Source organism: Mus musculus, chromosome 14 (genome assembly GCF_000001635.26).
Source record: "Mus musculus strain C57BL/6J chromosome 14, GRCm38.p6 C57BL/6J".
In the NCBI taxonomy this organism is placed as follows: domain Eukaryota; kingdom Metazoa; phylum Chordata; class Mammalia; order Rodentia; family Muridae; genus Mus; species Mus musculus.
In genome coordinates this window covers 99135532-99160973 of record NC_000080.6, presented here as the reverse complement: position 1 = coordinate 99160973, position 25442 = coordinate 99135532, and the positions used below count along the sequence as shown (strand labels likewise).

At 41.1% G+C, this 25442-nt stretch overlaps 1 protein-coding gene across 8 annotated transcripts in view; it reads right to left on the bottom strand.

Moving 5' to 3' along the window:
- Positions 1-25442, bottom strand: part of Pibf1 (progesterone immunomodulatory binding factor 1) — a 155476-nt gene that overhangs the window by 93926 nt on the left and 36108 nt on the right. For 7 of the 8 annotated variants that reach the window (XR_001781130.2, XR_003950865.1, XR_383193.4 and 4 more), the window contains 4 exons: positions 24413-24521; positions 23751-23932; positions 20312-20437; positions 10233-10331 (listed from right to left, as the gene is read on the bottom strand). Coding sequence is in view for 5 of the 8 variants with exons in the window: in NM_029320.3 (NP_083596.2) it covers positions 10233-10331; positions 20312-20437; positions 23751-23932; positions 24413-24521 (516 nt within the window). In the remaining 3 variants the exon portion in view is untranslated. Of the gene's footprint in view, positions 1-4354; positions 4413-10232; positions 10332-20311; positions 20438-23750; positions 23933-24412; positions 24522-25442 lie in introns of all 8 variants that reach the window. The other variant, XM_006519256.4, reaches the window with a different exon arrangement.

Sequence of the window (25442 nt, the reverse complement as noted above, 5' to 3'; positions counted from 1 at the left end):
CCATTTTGATTTATGAGTTCTACAACACTTGCTCTGATTGGTGAATTACAATTTTCAGGGTAATCCTAGGTCCTCACTGCCTGGTCCCCTCCCACCATTCAGAGCACAAGCTTTCTGAATTACAGTCTGTTTGCAATGTTGGTGTTTACATACTGCTGATTTGTATATTTTCTGATTTGTGTCATATGAATGCTGTTATGAAGACAAAGGACTTTCCAGTTTTGAACCCAACATCCTAGTGTCTAGAAACAGTGCCTGACACCATTGCACACACTAGCAAGCGTTTGCTGAAAGGACTCTGATATAGCTGTCTCTTGTGAGACTATGCCGGGGCCTAGCAAACACAGAAGTGGATGCTCACAGTCAGCTATTGGATGGATCACAGGGCCCCCAATGGAGGAGCTAGAGAAAGTACCCAAGGAGCTAAAGGGATCTGCAATCCTATAGGTGGAACAACGTTATGAACTAACCAGTATCCCGGAGCTCTTGTCTTTAGCTGCATATGTATCAAAAGATGGCCTAGTCAGCCATCACTGGAAAGAGAGGCCCATTGGACTTGCAAACTTTATATGCCCCAGTACAGGGGAACGCCAGGGCCAAAAAGTGGGAATGGGTGGGTAGGGGAGTGGGTGAGACCGTATGGGGGACATTTGGGATAGCATTGGAAATGTAAATGAGGAAAATACCTTAAAAAAAAAAAAAGAAAAGAAAGAGTGCCTGGCTCAGCCTGGATGGTCAATCAATACTGCTCGAAATCAGTAAAGAGTGCTATGGAGGATGCCCGCATGGCCAGACTTGTTTCCTTAGTAACCGGCACACACAGCCGGGTACTTCAGTACTGTTCTCTAACACTCACGCTTGAGACACTTGAGACACAAACCACTGTTTCCTGTCTTTTCCTCACTGCCCAGAGTCTGTGAGTTCTCAATGCAGAACCAGGCAGTGGATTCCCCTCTTTCATTTTACTGTTTGTTTCCCTTTCATACTCTGGCTTTTACACATGGATATAGCCTGTTCAATCCCTATGTCTATTGCCTTTCCCCTGCTTGATTTTCTCACTTGCTCCTCTTATTTGCTCTTTTGTGTTTATAACATCTTTCCATTACCGATTTGGTTGCCTGCCCTCCCCACCCACTATTTCTCTTCCATTACTTTTACAACTGCACCATCATCCTTCTATACTATCTATCTTAACATCATCAGGGGTTTTCTTCCTATCTTTTTCTATTGTCCTGTTATTAGTTTCACGAATCTTGTGCTTTCTTAAAAAACTTTTAGTTGTGACTATATTATAGTCTATTTTTTTGGTTCCTAAAATAAATCTTTAAAAAATTTCTTCTCATCTTTTATAGCTTATAATTATATTAACCATGTTAATTCTTTTCATTAAAAAAATTACTGTTTGAGTATCTATATCCAATTTCCAAATACTAATAAAGAAACTTGTCTTTTAGACTTGTCTTTCTCTGATACATCTATCCCCATTCACTAATCTTTAAATGGAGGCTATTCCAGCCACGTACAAACTTACCTCCAAACAGCAAGAGGGAATGAGCCAGGCACAGAGAGATTATCTCTGCAAGTTCCAGTGTGAGCAGAAACTCACACTGACTGTTAATTTAGAAGGCATAGGAGGACTCTGCCCCCCTTAACGATTTAAAACTTTTATTGATACGTGTATATTCTGTGTACGTATATATACATATAGTGTGTGTGTGTGTGTGTGTGTGTGTGTGTGTGTGTGTGTGTGTGTGTGTGTATGTGTGCATCATGAGAGGTCATTTGGAGTTACAGGCAATTGTAAGCTGTCTAATATGGTTAGACATACACACAGGTATGGGAACCAAACACAGGTACCCTGGAAGACCAGCAAGTTCTTGGAACCACTGAGTATTTCTTCACAGGAACACTTTAAGAACTTCTTCTAGGGCTGGGGAGGTGGTCATGTGGATATAGGGAATTACTACCATATCTGATGACTTAGGTTTGATGTTTGGAGCCTGTCTAGGTGAAGAGACACCATGACCAAGGCAAGTCTTATAAAAAACACCATTCAATTGGGGTTGGTTTACAGGTTCAGAGGTTCAGTTCATTATCATCTAGACAGGAGCATGGCAGCATGCAGGCAGGCAAGGCGCAGGCACAACTGAGAGTTCTACATCTTCATCCAAAGACTGCTACTGGAAGACTGACTTCCAGGCAATTAGGGTGAGGGTCTTAAGCCCACACCCACAGTGACACACCTACTCCAACCAGGTCACACCTATTCTAACAAAGCCACACCTCCAAATGGTACCATTCCCTGGTCCAAGAATATACAAACCATGACAGAGCCCATGTGGTGGAAGGAAAACCAAGTTCCTGCAATTATTCTCTGATTTCCACATGTGCATTGTGCCAGTGTATGTATTTGTGGGTGCACACATGTGACACACACACACACACACACACACTGCACAATTCCCCTTAAAAATCTTTTCTTTCTTTCTTTCTTTTTTTTTTTTTTTTTGCTAACCATGATGGAATACACTTAGAATTCTAGCACTCAGGAAGTGGAGGCAGAAGGCTCAGGAGTTCAAGCTCCCCCTTAGCTGTATTTCCAATCTCAGGTCAAACGGGGCAGAGTGGTATATTATAACTTCAGTGCCAGGGAGCTAGAAAGAGGAGCACCCCTGGAACTCACTAGCCAGATCGTCTCCTGAGTCAGTGAGCTCCGGTGAGAGACCAACCCTGCCTCAGAAATAAGGTAGAGAAGCAAGTGAGGTGCACATGTGACTGCAGCCTCTGCCCTCCACTCGTGTACAAAGAGTTTCTTCTATAGGATATGGTGGCACACATCAGTTGTCCCAGCATTTTGGAGGCTAAGAAGTGCCTCCAGACTCAGGTCAGCCTGGGGTAAACTGTAGAATTCCTCCTTTTCATCCTGAAACTGGCGACAATGGGGTCTGATGAAAATCTTTGAAATTTATGATGTCATCCTGAAGGTTTCTGTAGTTTCTGATGTAGTAACTCTGACATTTTGTTATCCTGGCCCATATAGTATGGATATGAAAAAATGCCACAAAATGTCTTAGCAAATTTCTAGGAGTCCTAGGAGGTTCTAGGAGGCTGGGAAAGTTGATAGCTTAATGGATAACAAGGCTGCTGTGCAAGTATAAGAGCCTGAGTTTGGCTCCCCAGCACCACGTAAAGACAGGCATGATGGTACACATAGAGCTCTCGCACTTGGCGGCTGACTACACAGGTGCATCCTGGGGGTTTGCTAGCCAGCCTAGCTGAGATGGTCAACTTCAGATTCAGCGAGAGACCTGTCTCACAAACTTAGGTGAAAAAGAGAGTTGAAGACTTCTTTTGGTTTCCACATGGGCACACACACATAGCAAACTGAACGCATATGTGCTCATACATGAATATACCACACATATTCACAGTTATTCCCATGGTGGTTACCCGGAATGCTAACAGTGAATCTCAAAACTGACTACAGAAAGATTTATGGTAGTTAGTTTATTGAAAACAAGTTTGCTAATGTAGAGAAGTGGAAAAAAGAACTATCTTTACTATGTACTGTGCACAGTGAAAACAAGATGTAGCACACTCAACTTAAACTACAGACTGCCTGAAAATCAAACAAGATGCCTGAATATGCTGAACTACTAGTAGCATTCCCCATGTATCTACTTACTGACCAAGCTTCTCTGGAAGCTTACATTTACTGCTGTAATCTAAAATGTTATTGTCCATGTGTCAAATTTGCTTATTTTTTGAAGGCAGCATTTCATTAGGTTGGCTTTGAATTATGCAATTCAAGCTGGCCTATTTCCAGCTCAGTGTCTTGACTGTTAGGATCACAGGTGTGCCACACTCGGCTTTAATCTGACACAGTATTTGGATTGAAGCACAGTCCCCAGGACATCCTATCTAATATTTCAAGAGGAAGTAGAAACAGTTTGCTAGGACTTAGTGAATGGTGGACGTTGGACAGATGGCTCAGTGCTGGGAGCATGCACTGCTCTTACAGAGGACCTGAGTTTGAATCCTAGTACCTGCATCAGGGAGCTCACAGTCACCTGTGACTAACTCCAAAGGACACAACTTCTCTAGCCTCCACAGGCAATGACACATACATATTCATACACATGATTAAGAACAAGAAGATATTTTAAAAGGGTCTTCAGAATTCATCCTTCTACACTTTGGAGACTAGGACTGGCACTGGCTCTGATACAAATGACCGAGGAGGAGAATCAGAGTCCTCTCAAAACCTAAGGTACAGCGCTCCCAAGCTGCATGTGCGAGGGAGGACACAGCGCAAGCGGAGAATCTGACAACACTGAAAGGAACAGATTCTCACCCTTCCTACAGACGTCTTCTTCACTCACATCGATGAATGACAGGCAAAGGAATGTCTTCTGAAACACAGAGAAACATAAACATAAAAAGCCCCTAGAGTTAGGCAGGTCTCTAAGTTCGAGGTCAGCCTGGTCTATAGAGTGAGTGTTCTGGGACAGCTAGGACTATAGAGAGAAACCCTGTCTTGAAAACAAAACAAATGCCTCTAGGACTCTTAAATATTGCTGAACGAAGTTCAAGATATGATAGATTCTCACTGGGTTCAGTCTTAATAAAAGAAAGGATGTCTACTTACCTAGTAGATAAATGGCAAGACACAGGCATAAGGGAAAAGGTCCTTCCTTGGAAACACCTAACAGGCAGAATAGATAGCACTGTGGAAGGTGGAGCACATACAAAAACAGAGTCTGGAAGGCTCCGAGTCCCTGGATGGCTGCAAAAGCTAAGCAGTGTGAATGACAGGTGTCAATAGCAGTTAGAATTCTTAGTTATCCGTGTAGAGTGATGAGACCAGAGAGGTCTGAGCTAAAAGCAGAGACATAGTTCAAAGATATAATTCGTTCGGCAAAAGGAAAATGGAGGCTGAACTAACATAGTGCTGTTTGGGATTAAGAGGTAGGACACAATTAGATATATTTAAAGATTAGAATTTACTTGGCATGGCTGTTATGCTCAAGTGTCAGAAAGGGCCTTTCTTTCACTACTCAATCATGGTACCTCCTTGCCTCTACCATAATTTCTTATTATACAATTTATCTCTGAGTAATTACCAAACTTAACAATTATAGTCAAACAATTATATAACTGTTTTTATGTCCTTAAACTAGCTCTTAGAAATGGTGATATTGCTAATGTACCCATAAGTATTCAATACCGTAGCATAGCACCTGGGTCACAGTATTAGGTATCAATAAAGATTTATTGTCTTAATCAGTGACATGGAAGGTGAGCATGGGAAACAGCATTTGTGAATTACCAGTTGTGTTCCTCAAGTGCCTACGCAAAGTTTCGGATAGGCATTCTGATTAAAATGCTTGCTGTGCAGCTAAATCAGCTAGGAAACACGGTACCACTGAGTTTTAACCATTGCTGATTGTACCTTACAGCATTAAAGGTGAGTAGAAGAGCCCAACAGAAATCTATAATTCTTTCATGTCTTTTGAATACCTTTAATATTAAAAATTACCTGTATTTTAAATGAAATACCTGTAACATTAAATGAAAATGAACCAAATGCCATGAAAGCAAAATGGGTTAGGTAAAAAATCAAGATCAAGAAGGGTTTGAGATTGAAGCAGGCCAAGGAGGGAGGGGAGAATTACAAGTTCCTGGGCTGCAGCCTATACCGTACACACAGTAACATGAGGTCAGTGAGTGACTCAGCGGGTAAGCACACTAAGCATCATGCAAGGAACCTTCATGGAGGAAGAAAGGAACAATTCGAGAAGCTATCTTCTGATCTATGTGTGATTAAAAGATCATTGAAAGGTACTACGAAAGAACATTATTGGGATAATGCATTGTTGTAAGCACATCGCTATCAAATGTTCTTGTATTAAAATATGTTTTTGGAGTTCTGTAAGAACATTTCTTTTCTTACGAAATACACCCTGAAGAGATAAATGCATTCGATGCAGCCTATTTTGAAATGACTCAGTAATAAACACAGGAACACATGAATGTGTGTGTTTCCAGGCAGGCATTGGGGATGGAGAGCAAGAGGTGGAGAAAGAGAATGCTAACGCAGCAAAGTCTGAAAACTTACATAACTTCCAGGAAGAGCTATGATTACCTGAAATACAGCACTAAAAACTATAGGCCAAAAGAAAAGGCCTCATTCATGCATGCTTTCTCCTCCTCCTCCTCCTCCCCCCCTCTCCCCCCCCCCCTCTTTTGAAGTAAGTATCCTGGAGCCCTGGCTGTCCTTGAACCCTAGCTGAGGATGACCCTTAGCATCTCTTCTCATCTGCACTTCCTTAGAGCCCGGATTACAGGCGTGCTCCAACACACCTGGGCCTTTGGGTTAAACCTGGGGCGTCTTGTGTGTAGGGACAAGGTGTTTTACCAAGGGGACTATATCCCTAGCCCACAGGCCTTATTTTAAAGACTTGACCAAGGATGACAATAGACATGCTAACAGAAGGAAATGTCAAGGTGCCCTAGCCCTAAACAAAGGACTGCAGGCAACTACAGAATGCAGAGAGTGGGAGAAAGTGTCATTGCCAGGAATCAATCCCCTAATTGGTTATCAACACAAAGTGTCAGCCCTTAAATACCATGTATATAAGAAATGCTAGGTGGACTGAGCAGGTTGTCTTTATGTGTGCCTCTGCATATATAACTAACAATACTGAAGAAAATAGAGAATTTTCAACACCCTGATATTATCAAGGGCCATCCTTAACCTGGTAATCAGTTCTTATTATAACCATATGTATTCATAGACGGTGAAAGTTATTGTGATATACTCACTGCTCCTGTCCAGGATTAGAAACAAGAACAAGCAAACCTTCTCTTACAGTCATCTACTCGCCTGGAGATTTTAAGAAGTGCAACAGTCTGTGTACTGAAGGAACCTAGTGAGGAAACCCCCACTCTGCTCCAGATTCGGATCACGAACCGTCTTGATGTAAATACACGAGGTAGTTTAATGGCAGAGCTCCGGGTCAAACCGTATCTCACGCAGGAGACAGTGGATTCGACCACGAGGCTTGAAAGCTAGGGGTTTTTATAGAAAAGGGGCTGGGGCTGGGGGAGGAATTGGCACAGTTTCACATGATTGGTCCATTCAAACATCAGCAGACTGTACACGCAGATAATATTTAACTTAGGTCAGAAGGGCGGGAGATAGGGAGGTGCCAGGACAGTCCAGCATGTCATTTTCTTTATCTTTATGGCCAAGCAGCCTCAGGAATGTCTTAACGATGGGCCTGCCCGGGCATGTCCTGGCCTGTTCTGCTATGTTCTAGTCCCAGGTTTCAAAGCTCACAAACAACCCTTTGGGCTATTTGACATAAATTACATGAATCACAAGTCTCAAGTTTTATTTTCTTTCATGTACAAAGGAGGCCATTTCTATGTATAGACCAGGTTTGGTTAATTTTAGGGTGTGATATTTTTATATTACTAATATATATATATATGCATGCATGTAGAAATGCATCCTCTAAGAGTGACAGTCGTTTGGTTAATGTGAAATGGCATGGAAACATTTTCTACAGCAGTTGATGTAACAAAAGCTCAGGTATGTATTGTTTCACAAAATTTTACACTAGTGACAATGATAGCTATTACTAATTCTGATACAATGCTATACAGATCACGTCACTGATCTTTAGAAAAAAAAAGACTAAAAGAAAGGGTATCAAACCGCTGTGAATATATATATATATGTATGTATGTATATATATATATATATATATATATATATATATCCTTGCAAATGTATATTTTTTGACTTTCAAGGCAGAAAATAAAATTATTCCAGACATGTTCTTTTTAGCTGTGGATGCGGGGAGGGAAAGTTCCAAGCAGTGCTATTTATTTATGACCTCAGGTACAGGTAAGAAGCACCTGTGAGGGTTAGAGGACTCCCAGGGTCACTCTCTCTGGTTGAACAAGGCATTTAAGTTTAGACTCATGCCTTGTAACGAAGAGAGAGGACAAATGGGGTGGGGGTGGGGGTGGGGAGGGATAAGAAGAGACTTCACAGACTGTACTCTGAATATGGGAGTTCTTATCAGCTCCACCCATAGCCTTATGCTCCCACTGAGAAGGAACAGATACTCTTCCATCAGGTCCTGACATTTCTTAATGCTTTCACGTTCGCCATATTACCACTGATTCTAAAGCCTCTACTAGGAAGAAATTGAATCACGTGTGTTAACTTACAAAGTAATAAATCCAGACTGAAACCTAACTTTATCTAAATCAATATATGTCAAATATATTAGCAGCTTAAGAGCGTAGAGGAAATTTTGGAAAAAAATATGGGGTGGTCTCTTAAATATGAACACTCTTTCCATACAAACATGGCAGACCTCAGAGAGAAAAAGAAAGGACTGCAAGGGATAAGAGAATCAAGGAACAAAAATAAATCTTATAAACTTCAGGAACTGATGCAAGGAACTGAGCAATGAAAAACCTTATCAAAGAGGAAACAAGAAATTCAGACACTAATATGTTGCAAGTATTTGGTCACAGTGTGAACCCTGAGATTTTGTTGTTAACTGGAAAAACCAATTTGTAGTTGTAGTGTGGCTCAGCCTGTAGTACCTATCTCTAATTCCATGACTGGAATACAGACACACCCTTAGTACACAATCTCAAACAATGAAGGTGAGGTTAGTTTGTAGGAGGAAGCATCCATGTGTGAAAGTGATGCCTAATTGAGTGGCAGACAAAGTGACAAATCAGAGAAAGACTTGACAGAGTAGGATATCTCCGACTCTCAGGAGAGCAGAGAGGAAAGGGAAGCTCCTTAAGGGGCAGTTTTACCGGGACAGTTGTACAGAGGCAGGCTGCAGAGAAACAAGCTAGACAGAGGTGAAAACAGAACAAGCCAGAGAATGCGAAGCAGCCAGAAGATTAGGACAGATTACTAGAGTTAGTTTGGGGCCAAGCAGAGCAAAAGTCAGAGGCCAAGAGAGATGCCAGATAGAATCAGTCAGCTTGGAGAGTTTTGAGCCAGAACAGCTGAGTTGAGCCAGGTAGCCAGAGATCAGAAAGATCTAGAAAGGGTGAGCTTATTTAGCAGTAAATCTCCTTGCTGAATTATAGCACAGACTAAAAGACAGACAGGCAAAGGCTTCTCCAGTCTACAGCACACAGGAAAAGGAAATGAGGCAAATGAGAGCAAACCTAACATCTTCCTCTTGGAAACATGGCAGTTGTTTCCATTCTGACTGTGGACTTTGAGTTGCTTGTTTTTTGAAACAGGTATTGCATGTGGTCCCAGGTTGGTCTCCAGCTCACCATGCTGCCTCTGTCTTCCATGTGCTAGGGCTGCACACATGCCTAGCTGTACTAACAACTTTTAAACTAGTTCAGTAAGGTATAAATGTTACTCTGATCACCAACTTGCCTGCACACTCTATCTTACACTAGTTCAAATGGTGCCAAGAATTCTACCATTATCAGAGAAGTTGTGGGGTGGGGCTGAGAACATTTCAAATTAATAGTTCTTTGAAAATACTTTTAAGCAGAAAATGTTTTAAAACTAGATGCTCAAAACACAAATCTTCCCCCCCCCCCTTATTTTTACTTTTTAAGACATTGCCTTTTGTCCCTCAGGTGGACCATTTATCAAACTTGTTATGCAGCTGAGGACAGTCTTGAACTCTTCCTTCCTGCCTCTGCCTTGCAAGTGCTAGGATTTTTTACCAACAGGAGAATATGTTAACACAGAAATAATCAGGAGTTCTCTATATCAGAATAGATACACCACACACGCTGAGTCAAGGAAGCAGATCCAAGAGTGAATACTGTATGATTCTACTGACGTTAGGTCCAAGAACAAGGCTGATAACAGGGATAGAAATTATAGGGTTGTCCACGCTTGAGGGTAGTAGATAAGATGGACTGAAAGGGTATAAGGAACTCTCTGGTATGACGTCACTAAGAAAACACATGCCTTTAAGTTATTTCACAACTGAAATAAAACCATAGTTCTATTATACACACACACACACACACACACACACACACACACACACACCCTACATAGTATTTTTTTGAGATAGGAATTGTCCTGGCCTCGAACTCCCAGCCATCCTCCTGCTTCAGTGCTGGAATTATAGGCACGCTCTATTATAGCTGGCTTTAAGGACATCGCATGGGACTATGCAGTGAAGCCCGTCAGCATTTTCTCTCCCTCTTACCTGTCTAGGAGCTGCTCATGCTTTCCCAGAGCGTCCTTTTCCGCTGCCACTGCTCGGTTCTTTTCAGCGAGTGCATTATCCCTTGCTTCACGGAGATTTCTACAATTCAAACATGCATCTCAGTTGTTTTAAATGCATAAGCATCTATCTTTCAAAGATTCACAAGTTGGCTTAGGACTCAGTAGAGACTGGGGATGGCTTGGAGAGCACTGTCCCAGCACGCAGCAGTACAGGTACTGTCAAACAGTGCGTTTCTAGACAGAGCTGGGCTGGGGGGGGTTACTTTTAGTTACTTATGGGGAATGCCAGCTGGAAGCATAACTGCTCCCACAGTTAGAATATTTGCCCCATAGCTCTTTTATTCATGGGTCGAGGGCTAGGCTAAACAGCGTGTATATATTTATCTTATTTTAGTCTTACCATAAGCCAATGAGGTAGCTGTAATGTCCTCAAGAAAAGCGAGTTAATGGCAGGTAATAAATGCTTTTTTAAATACTTTAAGTAAAGAATAAATGGCAGAAATCATAGATGAGAATAAAGTCTGAAATACTGGCAAAGAACAGCTGACACAGTAGGTCTAGAGTCTTAGCTGTACAAGAATGAAGTTAATACAGAATGTTGATGAATTGGGAGGACAAGAGCCAAAGGACAGAGGGCCACAGAGAACAGATTAAATGTAAGCCATGCCTACAGTAGACTAGACATTGCCATGGAGACCGGGGCTTGGGGACCAGAATGGCAGGCTTCCATCCAATACTGACCTGGCCTAACCCTGCTCAGCTTCTGCAATGTGACATGGGGCAGAGGCTGCGTGGGGTGGCCTTAGACATAAAAACATTTTCTATGGCAGAATTTTAGTTGGTCATAAGCCAGTGTGTCTCCAAGAATGGCTACATGGAGTTCTGCTGAGATGATGGTTAATATTCATGGCTCAAGGAATATGAGCCCACATTATATACGTCATCCACTTATGATGACAGCAGGAACTAAAACTGTTGACAAGGTTGCAGCTAAGGAAATTACTCCAGTGGGAGAAGGTCACAACAGGGAATACTTAGGAGATAATATGACTGGGCATGCGTTTCTCTTTATGTTTTAATACAGATGAAACTTGGGGTCAAACAACAAACAGACAAGCAAAACAAAAAACTAAGCTTATTTGAGTCACTTAACCTAAAAAAATTCTCCTTCCTCAATCGAGTTGTAACATAGAGAAAGAAATACAGGACCTAACACGCCTGATGTGCTCACTGTATGTGCAAACCCTTATGATTGCACGTGCAGTCCAGTGAAGGACAGGCAGTTTGTACAGTGGCCCTGGGACATAGAGTTTGTAAACTGTCATAGTTTGCACACAGTGTCTATCTCCTCTGCAGCCCGTGTTGCTTACGTCACAGCACAGCGCTTCTCACCAGGCTTGAGTGCATGCATGTGCTGCGCACTGGATACCAACGCCCAGTGATGAGACCTGCCATGCCCATACTCACTGCAGCCATTCTGCACAACGGTTCAGAGACTATGTAACATTTCAAACACACCAACTACTAGAGAGAGAGGCATTAGCCAAAGCTATGAGCCGAAAGTAACGTAGTTTAAAACATCGATCTAAAGGTCACTCTTGTCAAAAGAACAGTAACAATTTTTTGTGTTATTTTGTAAACAGAATTGCTTTCTTAAGTAGCAATTAAAAAATTATTTTTGGTGTCATCATGATTGCAATGACCTTAAAAACTATTCCATTATTAAATAAAAAAAACCACGAAAAATAAATTTTAGAGAACACAATTTCTCTAAGTATCTTAAACATTTATCTATTTTTAATCTAAGATGACCTACATATTTTAGCCAGTAAATCACAAATTAGTTCCAATTCTCCTTTCTACAAATAGCCTCATTATTTTAAATGTGATTTAAGGAGCAGAATTCCAAGTGGGTCCCACTGGCAGTACTAGAAGAGGAATGTTTAAGTTGTAGATGGAGAAGCCCCATTCACTAAGTACACTTCTTTTCTACTCACAACGAGTGTTAGAAAGAAAGGCAAGACACAGAGAATCAAATAAAAAGAGTTATGACTAGAGAATAACAGTACAATTTTGTCATGGACAAATGGTAGTCTGCATCATCCAGCTAACTGGGTGATATGATAAGACATAAACAAAATTCCAAGGCCATATGGAAGAGGAGATATTTACTCTTAAATGCATAAGGAAACAAAAGAGACATTCTCTCTCTCTCTCTTTTTTCTTTTGGTTTTTGGAGACAGGGTTTCTCTGTGTATCCCTAGCTGTCCTGGAACTCACTTTGTAGACCAGGATGGACTTGAACTCAGAAATCTGCCTGCCTCTGCCTCCCAAGTGCTGGGATCAAAGGCGTGTACCACCACGCCCGGCTCTTTTTTTTTTTTGGAGACATTTTCTAAAAAGTGGCACACATATAAGGAACCTAAAGGACAAATAGCCAAAAAACAACAACAACAACAACAAAAAAAAACATTCTGAAAGACAAGACCAAAGTAAGTAGGGGAAAGTTTCACAAGCCCGGGTTTTTACCACTTGTCTTTCCCGCTAGGTGTCTTCAAGATTTCCATGTAGTTTTGTTCTCTTCCTTAGCTGTTATACCTTCCATAACTAGTCTACAACCGACATACTTTATCCTTCTTTAAGTACTATCAATTAGCATTTTTCAAATGAAGTGTGAGAGAGATAAATTGAATATAGTCTTCGACTGGCAAGAACACCGACAGTAAACACACAGTGCTCACCGTATCCTAGGAGATGTTCTAGGAACTTCATATATGTACTTGGTGTGGTTCAAGGTGAAATGTCCCCATCCTCATTTGTTTGAACAGTTGGTAGCTAGCTAGTTGCAATGTGTGGGAAGGTTGTGGAACCTTTAGGAGGCAGAAGCTTGGTGGAGGAAGTAGATCCCTAGGTAGGTCCTCAGGTTTTACAGCGGGCCCTAGTTCCTGCCTGCTGCCTGCGTCCTGCGTCCTGAACAATGCAGGCCCTCAGTAACAGCCAGGCCTCTGCGGCTGCCTTCCATGCTGTGCTGGTTTGGATTAGAAAGGCCACCGCGGGCTCTTTGGGAAGGCTTAGGAGGTGTAGCCTGGTTGGAGGACGAATGTCACTGGGGGGATGCTTTGAAGTTTCAACCAGTTAGGTCAGTCTGCTTCCTACTTTCATATCAAGATGTAGTCCTCAGCAACTGTCCAGTGCCATGCCTGCTGCATTTCCCCTTGCTATGGTGGTCATGGATTCTAACTCTCTAACACTGTAAGTCCCAAGGAAATTCTTTTCTCTATCAGTTGTCTTGCTCATGGTGCCTTATCACAACAATTGAAAAGTGATTCCCATGTCCATCTCCTGCCTGATGCGATGTCTGCAACGATGACAGAATGATCAATCCCTTTGAGCAATAACTGAGCCAGAATACAGCTTTCCTTAACTCTCTCCCTGTCAGGGATGTGGTCACAGGGATGATGAGAAAAGTAACTAGTAACTTGTCACAACTCTATCCATCAAAACTTGTACATTTCCATTTCACAAATATGTCTCAGGATTGAAATACAAAGACTCAGTCCAAGGTCACACCTTAATGTACACTGTGGAGCCTGTGTGTAAATCTATTCTGTATCTGTACCCAGATCCTATGCTCTGAATCATTCTGTTGCCTTTCTCAGGACTCCTTTCTTTCACAGGCATTTCCCCCTTGGGATATTCTATCATTACGAGATTTGTGCTGCATGACTAGATCATGATGCAAACAGATGTCAAATCAGAATTAGGCTCAAAAGAATTGCAAACATATTCTGTATTTGTTTCTATGGCCCACAGTGTCCATGCTCTTTTAAAATTAGACTGGTTTGACAAAACACCAGATGCACTGCATCCCTGATACAGATAAAACAATAACTTCCACATAATTAATGAATAATCCATTTCCAAATGTTAAATGCATTAGAGGATGTAATAAATATAATTACAGAACAAATAGCAAGGATTCAAATGTTCCTCAAAGGAGAAACTTGAAAAATTGACAGAGGCTATCTATAGCATGTATAAACTAATGGGGCTGAGATTATAAAAATCCAAACTGAATGTAACAAAATGTAATTAGAGACATTGAAAGATGTCAGGAGCTGCCAACTGGTTAATATAATAAAGTTTTTATAATATAAGTCTTTCAGTATCTTTAAGAGCTTAGTTTTTGAATATCCTCTAATGGCTCTATCCCATCAACCTGAGCCCAGCGCACCTAAACCCAAGAATGCTAAAATCTTGAAAATAAAATGGCATCTTTTTTCATATGATTTACAACAGACACCCCCCTCCCTGCATACTTTAAATTACTCGAAACGTTAAATACAATTCAATACAATGGGACGCTATGTAAGTTGCAGGGTATTGCTTAAGAAGCAATAGCAAGGAAGCCTCGGGACCTTTCATACAAACACAGCCTGTTCCAAGTCTACTTGATCTGCACTTGGTCAAATGAGTAGATAGAGATCCCACAGATAAGGAGGCTGGAAATGAACTTTAAAAACAATCGTATGCAAAAAGTTCATGTATATAGCTAAGATTTCACCGCCAACCTATTTTTCATGATTTTTTTCATGCTGTTGCCTATTAACTTCTCTTAGGTAGACATCTAATTTTCCTATCTGTTTCAGAGTAGTGTGGGAAGGTACACTGGAAGGAAGAATGAAGATAGAAAAAAGGAAATAAAAGGGTGGGCATCCCTGCTAAAGTGACTAGAGTCTATCTATACATATATGTGTACATATGTATATGTATGTGTATATATATATATATATATATATATATATATATATATATATATATCTTGGACTACTTCTTTAAAGCAAAAGAGGGTACTATAATAATGAGAGCAGAGAAACTAGCATAAACTAGATGTTGCTTGGATAAGTACAAGATAAGTCATAATACTCAATGAGAATCTCTTACGTTAAGTTCCTAATAATCTATCTATACAACAATGGTCTAATATTATAAAAAGTATACACATTTAACATGTACTATAATGTCATCTGTGTAGTAGACAATTAAATATATGTAAGTACATCCAAAAGTTGCTCATAACAGAAGCATAAAAGCCTCAACACAAAATGTGAAAACAGAGTGCCGAACAGAATGGAGTATATTTTCTCATTTCGAGGAGATAAAATTCCTAGTATCAACGGACTGAATCTAAATTTATACTGGTGCAAACATCATTAGAAAATGAAATCTTTAGCTTAGGACTGGCCTGTAACTTTGCAATCTTCTTGCCTCAGCCTCTTGAGTTCGAGTGTTAGAGGAACATGCTACTGTATCTAAAAGAAATTCTCATTTAATAATTTGCTTAAGAAAAGCTATGTATTTTAGAAGAAACGTTTTGAGATCACTATTGACTGAAAATGCTATAATTTCCTATTCTTCTATTATAATTAGTTTTATGATTTGAATGGCCATGCCTTCCCAGAGTGGTGTCTAAATGTAATCACCGCTGTAACAGTCATCATAAGAGGTACTCAAGAGGTGAGCAGGCTCCGAGGGAGAAGCCTTTCTGAGTGGGATTGATGCTGTTAACATGGGCAAGTCCCCTGCCTTTTGCTCTCTCACATGCTCTCTGGCCTTCTGCCATGTGAGGATGGAGGAAACAGGCCCGGGCCAAATGCTAGCACCTTGATATTGAATGTCTCAGCTTCCAGAGCAGCGAGATAATCAATTCCCATTCATTATAAATTACCCGATCTTTAACGATTTATTTATTTATTATGTATACAGTGTTCTGTCTGCATGTATACCTTCTGCATGCCAGAAGGGGGTGCCAGATCTCATTACAGATGGTTATGGGCTACCATGTGGTTGTTGGGAATTGAACTCAGGACCTCTGGGGACAGCAGCCAGTGCTCTTACCCTCTGAGCCATCTCGCCAGCCCTCAGGTATTCTTTGAATGTAGCAAAAATAGTGCTTACATGGAATTTTATACTTTCTAGCTGTGACTATGAACTCAAAGTAGGTAACCAATTCATATGAAATTAAACACACATACAAGAGAAGTCCATAGGCATGAGAAATTTACGAAACAAAACTACTCATTAAGATTCATCAAGGTGCTGCAGTTTAAACAGTGGTCAGCAATTACTATTAAAATGAAAGTGAATAAATATGGTGGGTGGTCAGCCGAGTAGCTTCTGCATCAGTGTCGAGGCTCAGCCCTGATCAGTCCATTAGAAACCTCTGTGAAGGCTTTCCTGTAACAACTTAGCCTCATCCTGCTCTCCCAGGCTCCCCCACTGCGCACAGAACTATGCACAAAGCATGTGTATGTAAACTCTTGCACAACGGGGAACTCACCTTCAGTCTATGTGGGACAGCCTACACATCGCAAAGTAAGTATTAGTGACAGGAAGAACCACCTGAGGCACATGGGGTAATAACAAAGGAGAGCTGCAACAAAGGCCATCCCAGCTGCTCACAGTCCACCAAGTTACCTGCAGACCCCTTCACTCCCAATAATCCAGCTAAAAAGACCAAAAACTCAAAGATAAAATAGAGAAAAAGACTTAAATATTTTCACAGAAATTTCAAAATTATACATTTTATTTGGTAAGATATGAACAAGAGGAGTACTAGTTGAAGCACTAACGAGGAGACTCACTTTTAAAATGTAGGATGGAATCTCTGTAATCTAGCTCCAAATTCATCTACTGGGCAGGTTAAATAGATTCAACTGATCTCGTAAATAAATCCAGATTCAAGATAGAAAGCTGTTTCATAGCACCAATTTTCTATGGAAATGTCATGTTTGTCACTGAGGCTTCTTGTGGCCTTTGGGACAGTCCACTGTGATCAAGACAGCACTAACAGGAAGGAAATACAATCACGAAGCAACACTGCACTAATGGCCACACTTAGAAGCACCGCTCAGTCGCCTCTGCACTGCGGCCTCCCTTTCACACAACTGTGAGCTGCTGCAGTTCCAGACTCTGCAGCAAGCAGAGCCTAGTGAATGCGCCTAAGAAACTCACAGCCTGGACTACACGAGTTTCTTTTCCGTGCTATGAGAACATCTCACATTCCAGGGAGTTGTGTGTTCTGGAAAAATTCAAGCACCTTAGTTTATTGCCCCTTTATTATCTCTCAGAGGTGCTTAGGAAACAAGTCATTGTGTAGACCTTCTAGATTTCCTAACAGTGGACTTTAATGTAACACTCTCATGTACCAGTTAGCTTTTATATAATAACCATTTTACGTAAATTGTCATCATATAAATGATTTTTATTATACACAGGCAAAAGGCATAAACATACCTATACTCATTACGTATTTTATCACTTACAATGCACTTCTCACATTTCCTTCCTAATTCAGACCTCATGGGCCCTTCTACCAGCTCATTCTTATAAAGAGGAAAGAAAACTCACGGTTAGGCAGTCGCTTTCCCCCCACTAGCAAGTGCTGTGAGGGACAGGACCTAAGTTTAGTCTTTTTGCTCAAAATCTTTCACTCATGGAATACTGTCTTTTCTTTTTAAGAAAGGGGTTGGGCAACCTCTTGAATACTGGCGTTGAACGTATGCACCTCAATTTGTGGAAAATGTCTTATTTCAAAACATGCAAGAGGGACTGTAGCCTTTACAAAGACCTAGTAAGCAAGTTATTTACATAATAATTCTTACCACTGAACTGAGTTTCTCTCATTCTGCCTCCTGCTACCAAGGTATTTCTCTACTCTTAGCTGCTTACGCTCTTCAAAAGGTAATGCAACTATAAGGAGGCGAGGCTAAAGACTAAAGACTTGCTATAGTTTAACTCATAATGTAATACACAGCCAGCTTAATTTACCTTGTTCAAAACAAAACTAATTGTTTGTTTGTTTTTCAAGATAGAGCTTTTCTGTGTAACTGCCCTGGCTGTCCTGGAACTTGCTTTGTAGACCAGGCTGGCTTTGAACACATGCTCATAGAGATTGGCCTGTTTCTGCCTCCTGAATGCTGAGATTAAAGCCATGTGCCACCACACCTGGCTTGAATTTTGTTCTTTTATAAGGAATATTAAAGTCTTTCTTTAATCATTTTAAGTTGTAAGGTTTCAAAAGAACTTACACCTTGTTAAGGACTTAAAGGGACAGAAGTTATAGATATATTTCAGATCTGCCATAGTGAGGATTCAGTCACATAAGTACCGGGACAGAGTCCTGTGAAGTGAAAAACAATAAAAGCAAGCTTGTACATTCAAAAGCTACTAAGGTGTCCCCGAGCCGGCACAGCATTGCGCTGCACTTTGGCGCCATCTGGTGGCAACTGTGTCACAGTGTTAATACCTTACAGGTCAATCTAAAACCCTGTGGTTGAAGCGCCTGGGTCCGATCCCATCAATTTTCTGGTTAGGCGGTATGATGGTTAGTTTTAATTGCCCACTCAACAAAGCCCAGAATCACTTGGGAAGAGTGTACATGAGCTGTTGTCTAGATCAGGTTGGCGCGTGAGGGGACTGTCTTGACTGCATTAATTGATGTGGGAGGCCCCATTTCCCAGCTTAGGCCCCAGAACTCTGTAATGAGAGTGCAGGCTGAGCACTCACAGTGCATAATTTACTCTCGTGCTCTCACCTGCAGATGGGGCTTGCTTTGACTTCCCAGCAGGACGGACTTGTGAGCTAAAATGAACCCTTCTCTCCTAAGCTGTTTTTTGTCAGGGTATTGTGTCCCTTCAGAAATGAAGCCTAAACAGAAAGTTTCCATTCACTGTGAATGAGGATCCAGAGCAGCCCTGGGGATGAGCACAGCAGGCTCTGACTATCCTTCTGCTGACTTCGCCTGCTGCCCAGTTTTCTAGTCAGCTTTGCCAACCTATCTACCTATCTATCTCTCCTAGTCGGGGAGAGAGTCAATACATGTAAACGTATGCTATGCTAGGATGTATTTGAAATGATTCTCTTTGTTCTTGTTTTTTGATGGACAACTGAAACATCACGAAACTGTCACAATAAGTACATAGTAAAATAATATATAGTAATGGCTATTGTTTAGGGAAAATCATGCTGTACTATAGAACTATGCCATAAATTTTAAGGTTATGTAAACAAAAGCCTACAAAATGCCTACAATATGCCTAGGAGAAATGAATGAACCACAAAACTAAATAGTAATTATTTATATAATACATATTATCTTTGCCAGAGTTCTCTGTCATGCACAGACCTTTCTCTTGGTAAGGTAAGATTTGTGAATTCACTACTATTTGGATATCCCACAGATACTTCCAGTGAAACTAAATTCAGTTTCTACTAAGGCCTTTTATTTTTCTAATGTTTTAGCAAGTTTAATCACTACCCACTAAGCTGGTCAACATGGGATCTGATCTCTTACCCCTAACCCACTAGGGCTTGCTGGGCCCATCTGCAGATCATTGTGCCCATTTAGGCTGAGTGATACCCTAGTTGGTAACGTGTTTAGGTGGAAAAATGAGGACACCAGGGAAAGGGAAAAACGGAAGCGAAGAAAGGAAGAAGGAAGTGAAGGAAGGAGGAAGGAAACAAGAGAAGACAGAAAGCAGGAAGTAGTTTAAATGCCAGATTAACTTTAGAGTAAGCATATGAGAACAACTGTCAGTGAAATAAGTGCATTCATTTAATCTTCCAATGCTCCCAGTTACTAGGGGGACCTAGCATATAACAATTCAAAAGTAACTGTGGGAATAAAAATATTCCTCAATGTTATCTGATATAATATCTTTCAGGATACATAAAATATATAACATTGCATATTTTACTATTTCAATTTTCACAAGTATACAAGAGAAATGGTTGGGATAACTTTTGGTGTCTTGGCATTTACTAATTTTTCTCTTATTCTTGTCTTTAAACTGAGGTAACAGGAAACAGACACATTAGGAAAGACCTAAAGTATGATAAGCCTTGTTGTAATTAGCCATCAAAGAATTTAGAATGTTAACATTCCCATTAAATTTATATTTACAACTATGAAGAAAGAGGTCTCAAAAACAGCATTTAATTTCAGTAAAATTATTATAATCCCAAACAGGCTTGCTCAATCTCTCTCTCCCTTTTTACCTGTTTTCTCGTTCATACATTTCCCTAGAGGCACTTCGAAGCTGATCAATTTCTAGATTAGTTTTCAATTTGATTTGTTCCAGTTCATCATGTAGTTTATTTTCATATTCTGTTTTATAATGGTCTCTGCAAAGACAAAAGAAAAAGTCACAGTTTTCCCTCATGAAAAAAAAAATAAGCTCTTGTTCTCCAGGTAAGATTTTAATATATTGGATGAAGTATGCTTTTACAGTGTGTTTAGAAAACTTAGCCATTTTAGAATACCTAAAAACACTGTTTCAGAAATGTTGAGCAGGTAAAGACAAAATTTTTAACTTAAAAATTGTTCTTTTATTTTTACTTCATGTGCATAGATATTTGCCTGCATCTATGTGCACCCTATGCATGCAGTACTCAGGTGGCCAGATGGTGTCAGAGTCCCAGACTGGATTTACAGATGGTGACAGCGTTGTCACCTGTGAGCCCCAGTGTGGTACTGGAAATTGAATACAGGTTCTCTGAAAAACAGCCAGTGTTGAAAAACAGCTCTTAACCGTTGAGCCATCTCTCCATCACCAAATGCTGACATTTTAGTTTTGCTGATCAATAGAGATAGTCTGAGGATTATGAGGGCTATTAGCATAGCAGTACATATTTAGCAAGAGAGAGAAGGTCGACGTGAGATGCAGGCAGTCTGAGTCCAAGACCTGGGATCTGAAAACCAACGTTGCAATGAGTGCCGTCTCATTCGTCTTTCATAGCACACAGTCAGAAGGATACCAAGCCTAAGTATGCGGACATTTTCTTTAAAATGGTATTCTAGAGATATGTACAGACTTTCAAAAACTACTAAAAAGACATCATGGTCAAGGGACTTTTTTTGCTTGAAGTTCTCAGAACTAAACTCGGAACTTTGTGTATATTAAGAAGCACTCAGCCACTGAACTATGATCTCCACCCAGCAATGGGAAGTAAGTTCTGTGTAGTCAATGTGACGTAGCGGGTCACGGTGCTTACTGCACAAGGCCAATAACCTGAGTGTGACACCCAGAACTCACGAGGGAAGGAGAGACTGACTCCTCAGAGGACCCCAAGCCCAACAACATTTGTTCTCACACAATACTGAGTAAGCTCAAATCCGAAACCAACCAACCAACTGAAGGACCATCCAACCAACCAACCAACCAACCAACCAACCAACCAACCAACCAACCAACCAACCAACCAACTGACCGACCAACCAGCCAGCCAGCCAGCCAAAATCCTTGAAAGAAAATAAATCACACGCACATATCCTACCTAAAAGAAACAGACTTATCGTTACAAGTAGTTCTGGGAAATAGATAAAGATCTGAATGTAAGGCACAGAGCCTTAAAGCTACTATAAGAAAATAAAGGAAAACACTTCAAAATATAGATGTGTGCCATCATTTTTGAAAAGAGTTCCAATAACTCAGGGAATAAAAAGAATCAACAATCGGGATCACATGCAATCAAAAAGCTTCTACAGGGCCAAGGAAACAAATAATGGAGATAAGAAAGTCCCAAGAGTGAGAGACAGCTTTGTCACCAGACAGCTGACAGGGAGTTCATAGCGACAATTTGTTTAAAAAACTATACAAACTAAACAAATCCAACTCACTTCAATTTAACAATTTCAGAAGAGAAGTCGAAGTGGCCATTAGTTATATGAAAGATACTCAACCTCTGGAGCATCAGGAAATGGAAATTAAAGCTGTACCAAGTTTCTACCTCTTTCTAATCAGTTTCTACCTCTTTCTCGTCAGAAGAGCTATCATGAAAAACAGATAAAAATCCTAGCAAGAACTGGGGTCTGAGTAGGGTGGATAAAGAAGCCTTACACAGGTGTGCTAGTGTAAATATGCGGCCACTGTGGAAATCAGTATAGAATTCCCTTAACAAACTGAAAAGCTCCAGTTCGACCACTCAGGAAGACAGCATATTACACAGATGTGCACCCAGCCTCGCATCCGTCAACAGGTGAATGGATAAAGAAAACGAGGGAAGTCAAGCAAACAACTCGGCAGCTACATGCGCTTGTTGCGCAGGCTTGATGGCGTGCATCCTTAGATCCCATGGTGGGAGAGAACTCCTGAAAATTGTTCTCAGACCTCCACACATGCTCTGTGACACAAGCATGCCACCCATCCCACATACCATACACGCAACAATAAAATAAAGTGTGGTATATTTGTACAAATGTGTGTATATATATATATATATATATGTATATATAATTCATTAAAAATAAGAGAATGAGCCGGGCGTGGTGGCGCAAGCCTTTAATCCCAGCACTCGGGAGGCAGAGGAAGGCGGATTTCTGAGTTCGAGTCCAGCCTGGTCTACAGAGTGAGTTCCAGGACAGCCAGAGCTATATAGAGAAACCCTGTCTTAAAAAACAAAAAACAAAAAACAAAAAAAGGGAATGAGAGGCTGGAGGGATGGCTCAGGGATTAAGAGCACTGTTTGCTCGTCTAGGGTTCCAGTTCAATTCCCAGCCACCATGTGGTAGCTCAGAACCATTACAATGGGATCTCTTCTGTTGTGCAGACATACAGAAATATACATATATAAACAAAAAAGAAGAAAAATAAGAAAATGACATTATACCATTTGCAAAGAACTATAGAAAATTGGAGATCATGTTCAGTGAAAAAAGGCAGATTTTTAAAAAAGATTTATTTATTATTATACATAAGCACACTGTAGCTGACTTCAGACGAACCAGAAGTCAGATCTCATTACGCGTGGTTGTGAGCCACCACGTGGTTGCTGGGATTTCAACTCCAGACCTTCAGAAGAGCAGTCAGTGCTCTTACCCACCAGCCCCACCCCACCCCCCCTTTTTTTCCTGGTTTTTCGAGACAGGGTTTTTTTTGTTTTGTTTTGGTTTTTGGTTTTGGTTTTCAAGACATGGTTTCTCTATATAGTCCTGGCTGTCCTGGGACTCACTCTGTAGACCAGGCTGGTCTCAAACTCAGAAATCCACCTGCCTCTGCCTCGCAAGTGCTGACATTAAAGGCGTGTGCCACCACACCTGGCAGATTTTTTTTTTAAAAAATCCTCTCACATGTAGAATTTATGTTATGAAAATATGTATAGAAGGGATGAAAGTAACAATGGTGCTGTTGGTAGGAGAAATAAGGGAGTAAGGGGAAGTGGTAAGTGTGAACACAGTATATGATGTCATATAGGAATAATTTTACAATAATAAATATATACTAACTAAAAAAATTAACTACAGAAGAAGCAGGCCTTTGTTGTTACTGGAAGACCGCAGTATCTCTAAGAAATCAAGTAGAAAAGAAAACCTAGGAAGGAAACAAACGAGAAGGATTTCCTCAGTGTAGACCTTAAATACTGTATTCCCAGAGACCACTTCTGCCCCACCCACAAAGTGCTCATTTACATCGACTACTAGGAAAGCAACGAGTCTTGCCTGGACGTGACATATTTCTCATACATCTCTTCTCTAGCCTTTTTGGTGTCTTCCAGTTGAACTTGCAGCCTTTCCAGCCGATCCTCCTCATGGGCACAGCGTACACTGAGTTCCATGTTTTGGCGATTGAGGTAGTCTTTATCCTTCTGCAGCAGGGTGACTGTCTGCTGCAGGCTGCTGACCTATGGGAATCAGTTCAGAGTGAGTGCTACTTCTCCAGGCTGCCTCTGTTACCTTGTTTACTATGTGCATTGTACCCAACCACCCCTCTGTGTGTGTTGGGGGGGGGTTGAGGTATGGTTTCTCTGTGTAGCCCTGTAGCCCTTGCTATCCTAGAATTTGCTCTGTAGACCAGGCTGACCGTGCTCTCAGAGATAGGCCTGTCTTGGATGCTAGGATTAAAGGTGTGCATTATCACAGTCCGGCTAGAAAGTTTCCATTTACGAAGAGATAATTCTTGGCAATTGTTAATGCAAAAAATGCCTGCTAAGTCTCTTCTTAGTAGTCTTTCTCTTCCCTGTCTCTGTCTCTCTGTCTGGTCTCTGTCTGTCTTTTTCCTTCTTTCTGGTAACTACATAAAGAGGAGAAAAATAAGATTTTACCTTGGGCTATTTGCTCCTCAGTATGTGATAAAGCATGAGTGGGTTGAAGCGGGAGCTTACCTCCTTTGATAATTCATTCCTTTCCTTAGCTTGAGCTATGTGAGAGGCTTCAAGTACTTCGTGTTTTCTTCTAAGCTCGAGTACGTCCTGTTCCAGAGCATCGCGTTCACTATGAAAATAAAATCACAAACACACGTGACTTACGGACACCTCTTCCACATTCGCAGGCGCTGAGCGGCAGGAAGCTGACCCGAGCCTCGGGGCTTCTGTGTGTGTCTGTGAGCGTTAGTGTTAAAGCGTCAATCCCTAAGTTACGCTAAGCAGTAAACTACATATGCTCTAAGGTACGAGTTCATTTCTCCCACTGTTGTTTCAGACATGGCCTCACTTGGCCTACACTAGGCAGGAACTCACGGCAACACTGCTGTCTGGTTTTCCCATGCTATAATTACAAGCATAGCCATCTCACCTTCAACCTTCCCTTAAAGCCAACACTTTTAAACAGCTAGAAGAAACTTAACAAATAATAAAAGAACCGAACGATAGAGTCATGCCTTCTCAGGGTAAACCCTGTCAGAATTTATAACTGATACTGCAGAGCAGCACACGGGCAAGCAGCAGGCAGCAGGGCACTATTTCTCTTCCACGTGGCTTATAATTAACCTGTGTACTTTAAAGCTCTCCTTTCAGATGAGCTGTCTCCCAGAACTGTGAGCCTAAGAACAGCGGCCAAACCTTCAGTCGGCATCTCTAAAACTGAGCACACGAGCTGCTCCTAACCCCCTTCCCCAGTTAGAACTTGGCCTGCAAGCTCAGCCGTCCGCCACAGGGGAACTGCTTTCTTCATGCTTTTTAGATGATACAAGTGGCCTACTTCTTAATGTATTTTACCTGAGGCTGCAGATCCCAGTCACAATTCTGAATCAAATATTATCAGATCAGTGAGGCTACAGAGCAGCCGTCCAGCCATACACAGATGTTCATTAGCTGAAATGTACTATTCAGATCTTTCCCCATTTACTGCTAGCATCCCCTCATAGGTTCATAGTCTATCAGTGGGTTATAACTATAATTGTCAGTATTTATTTAT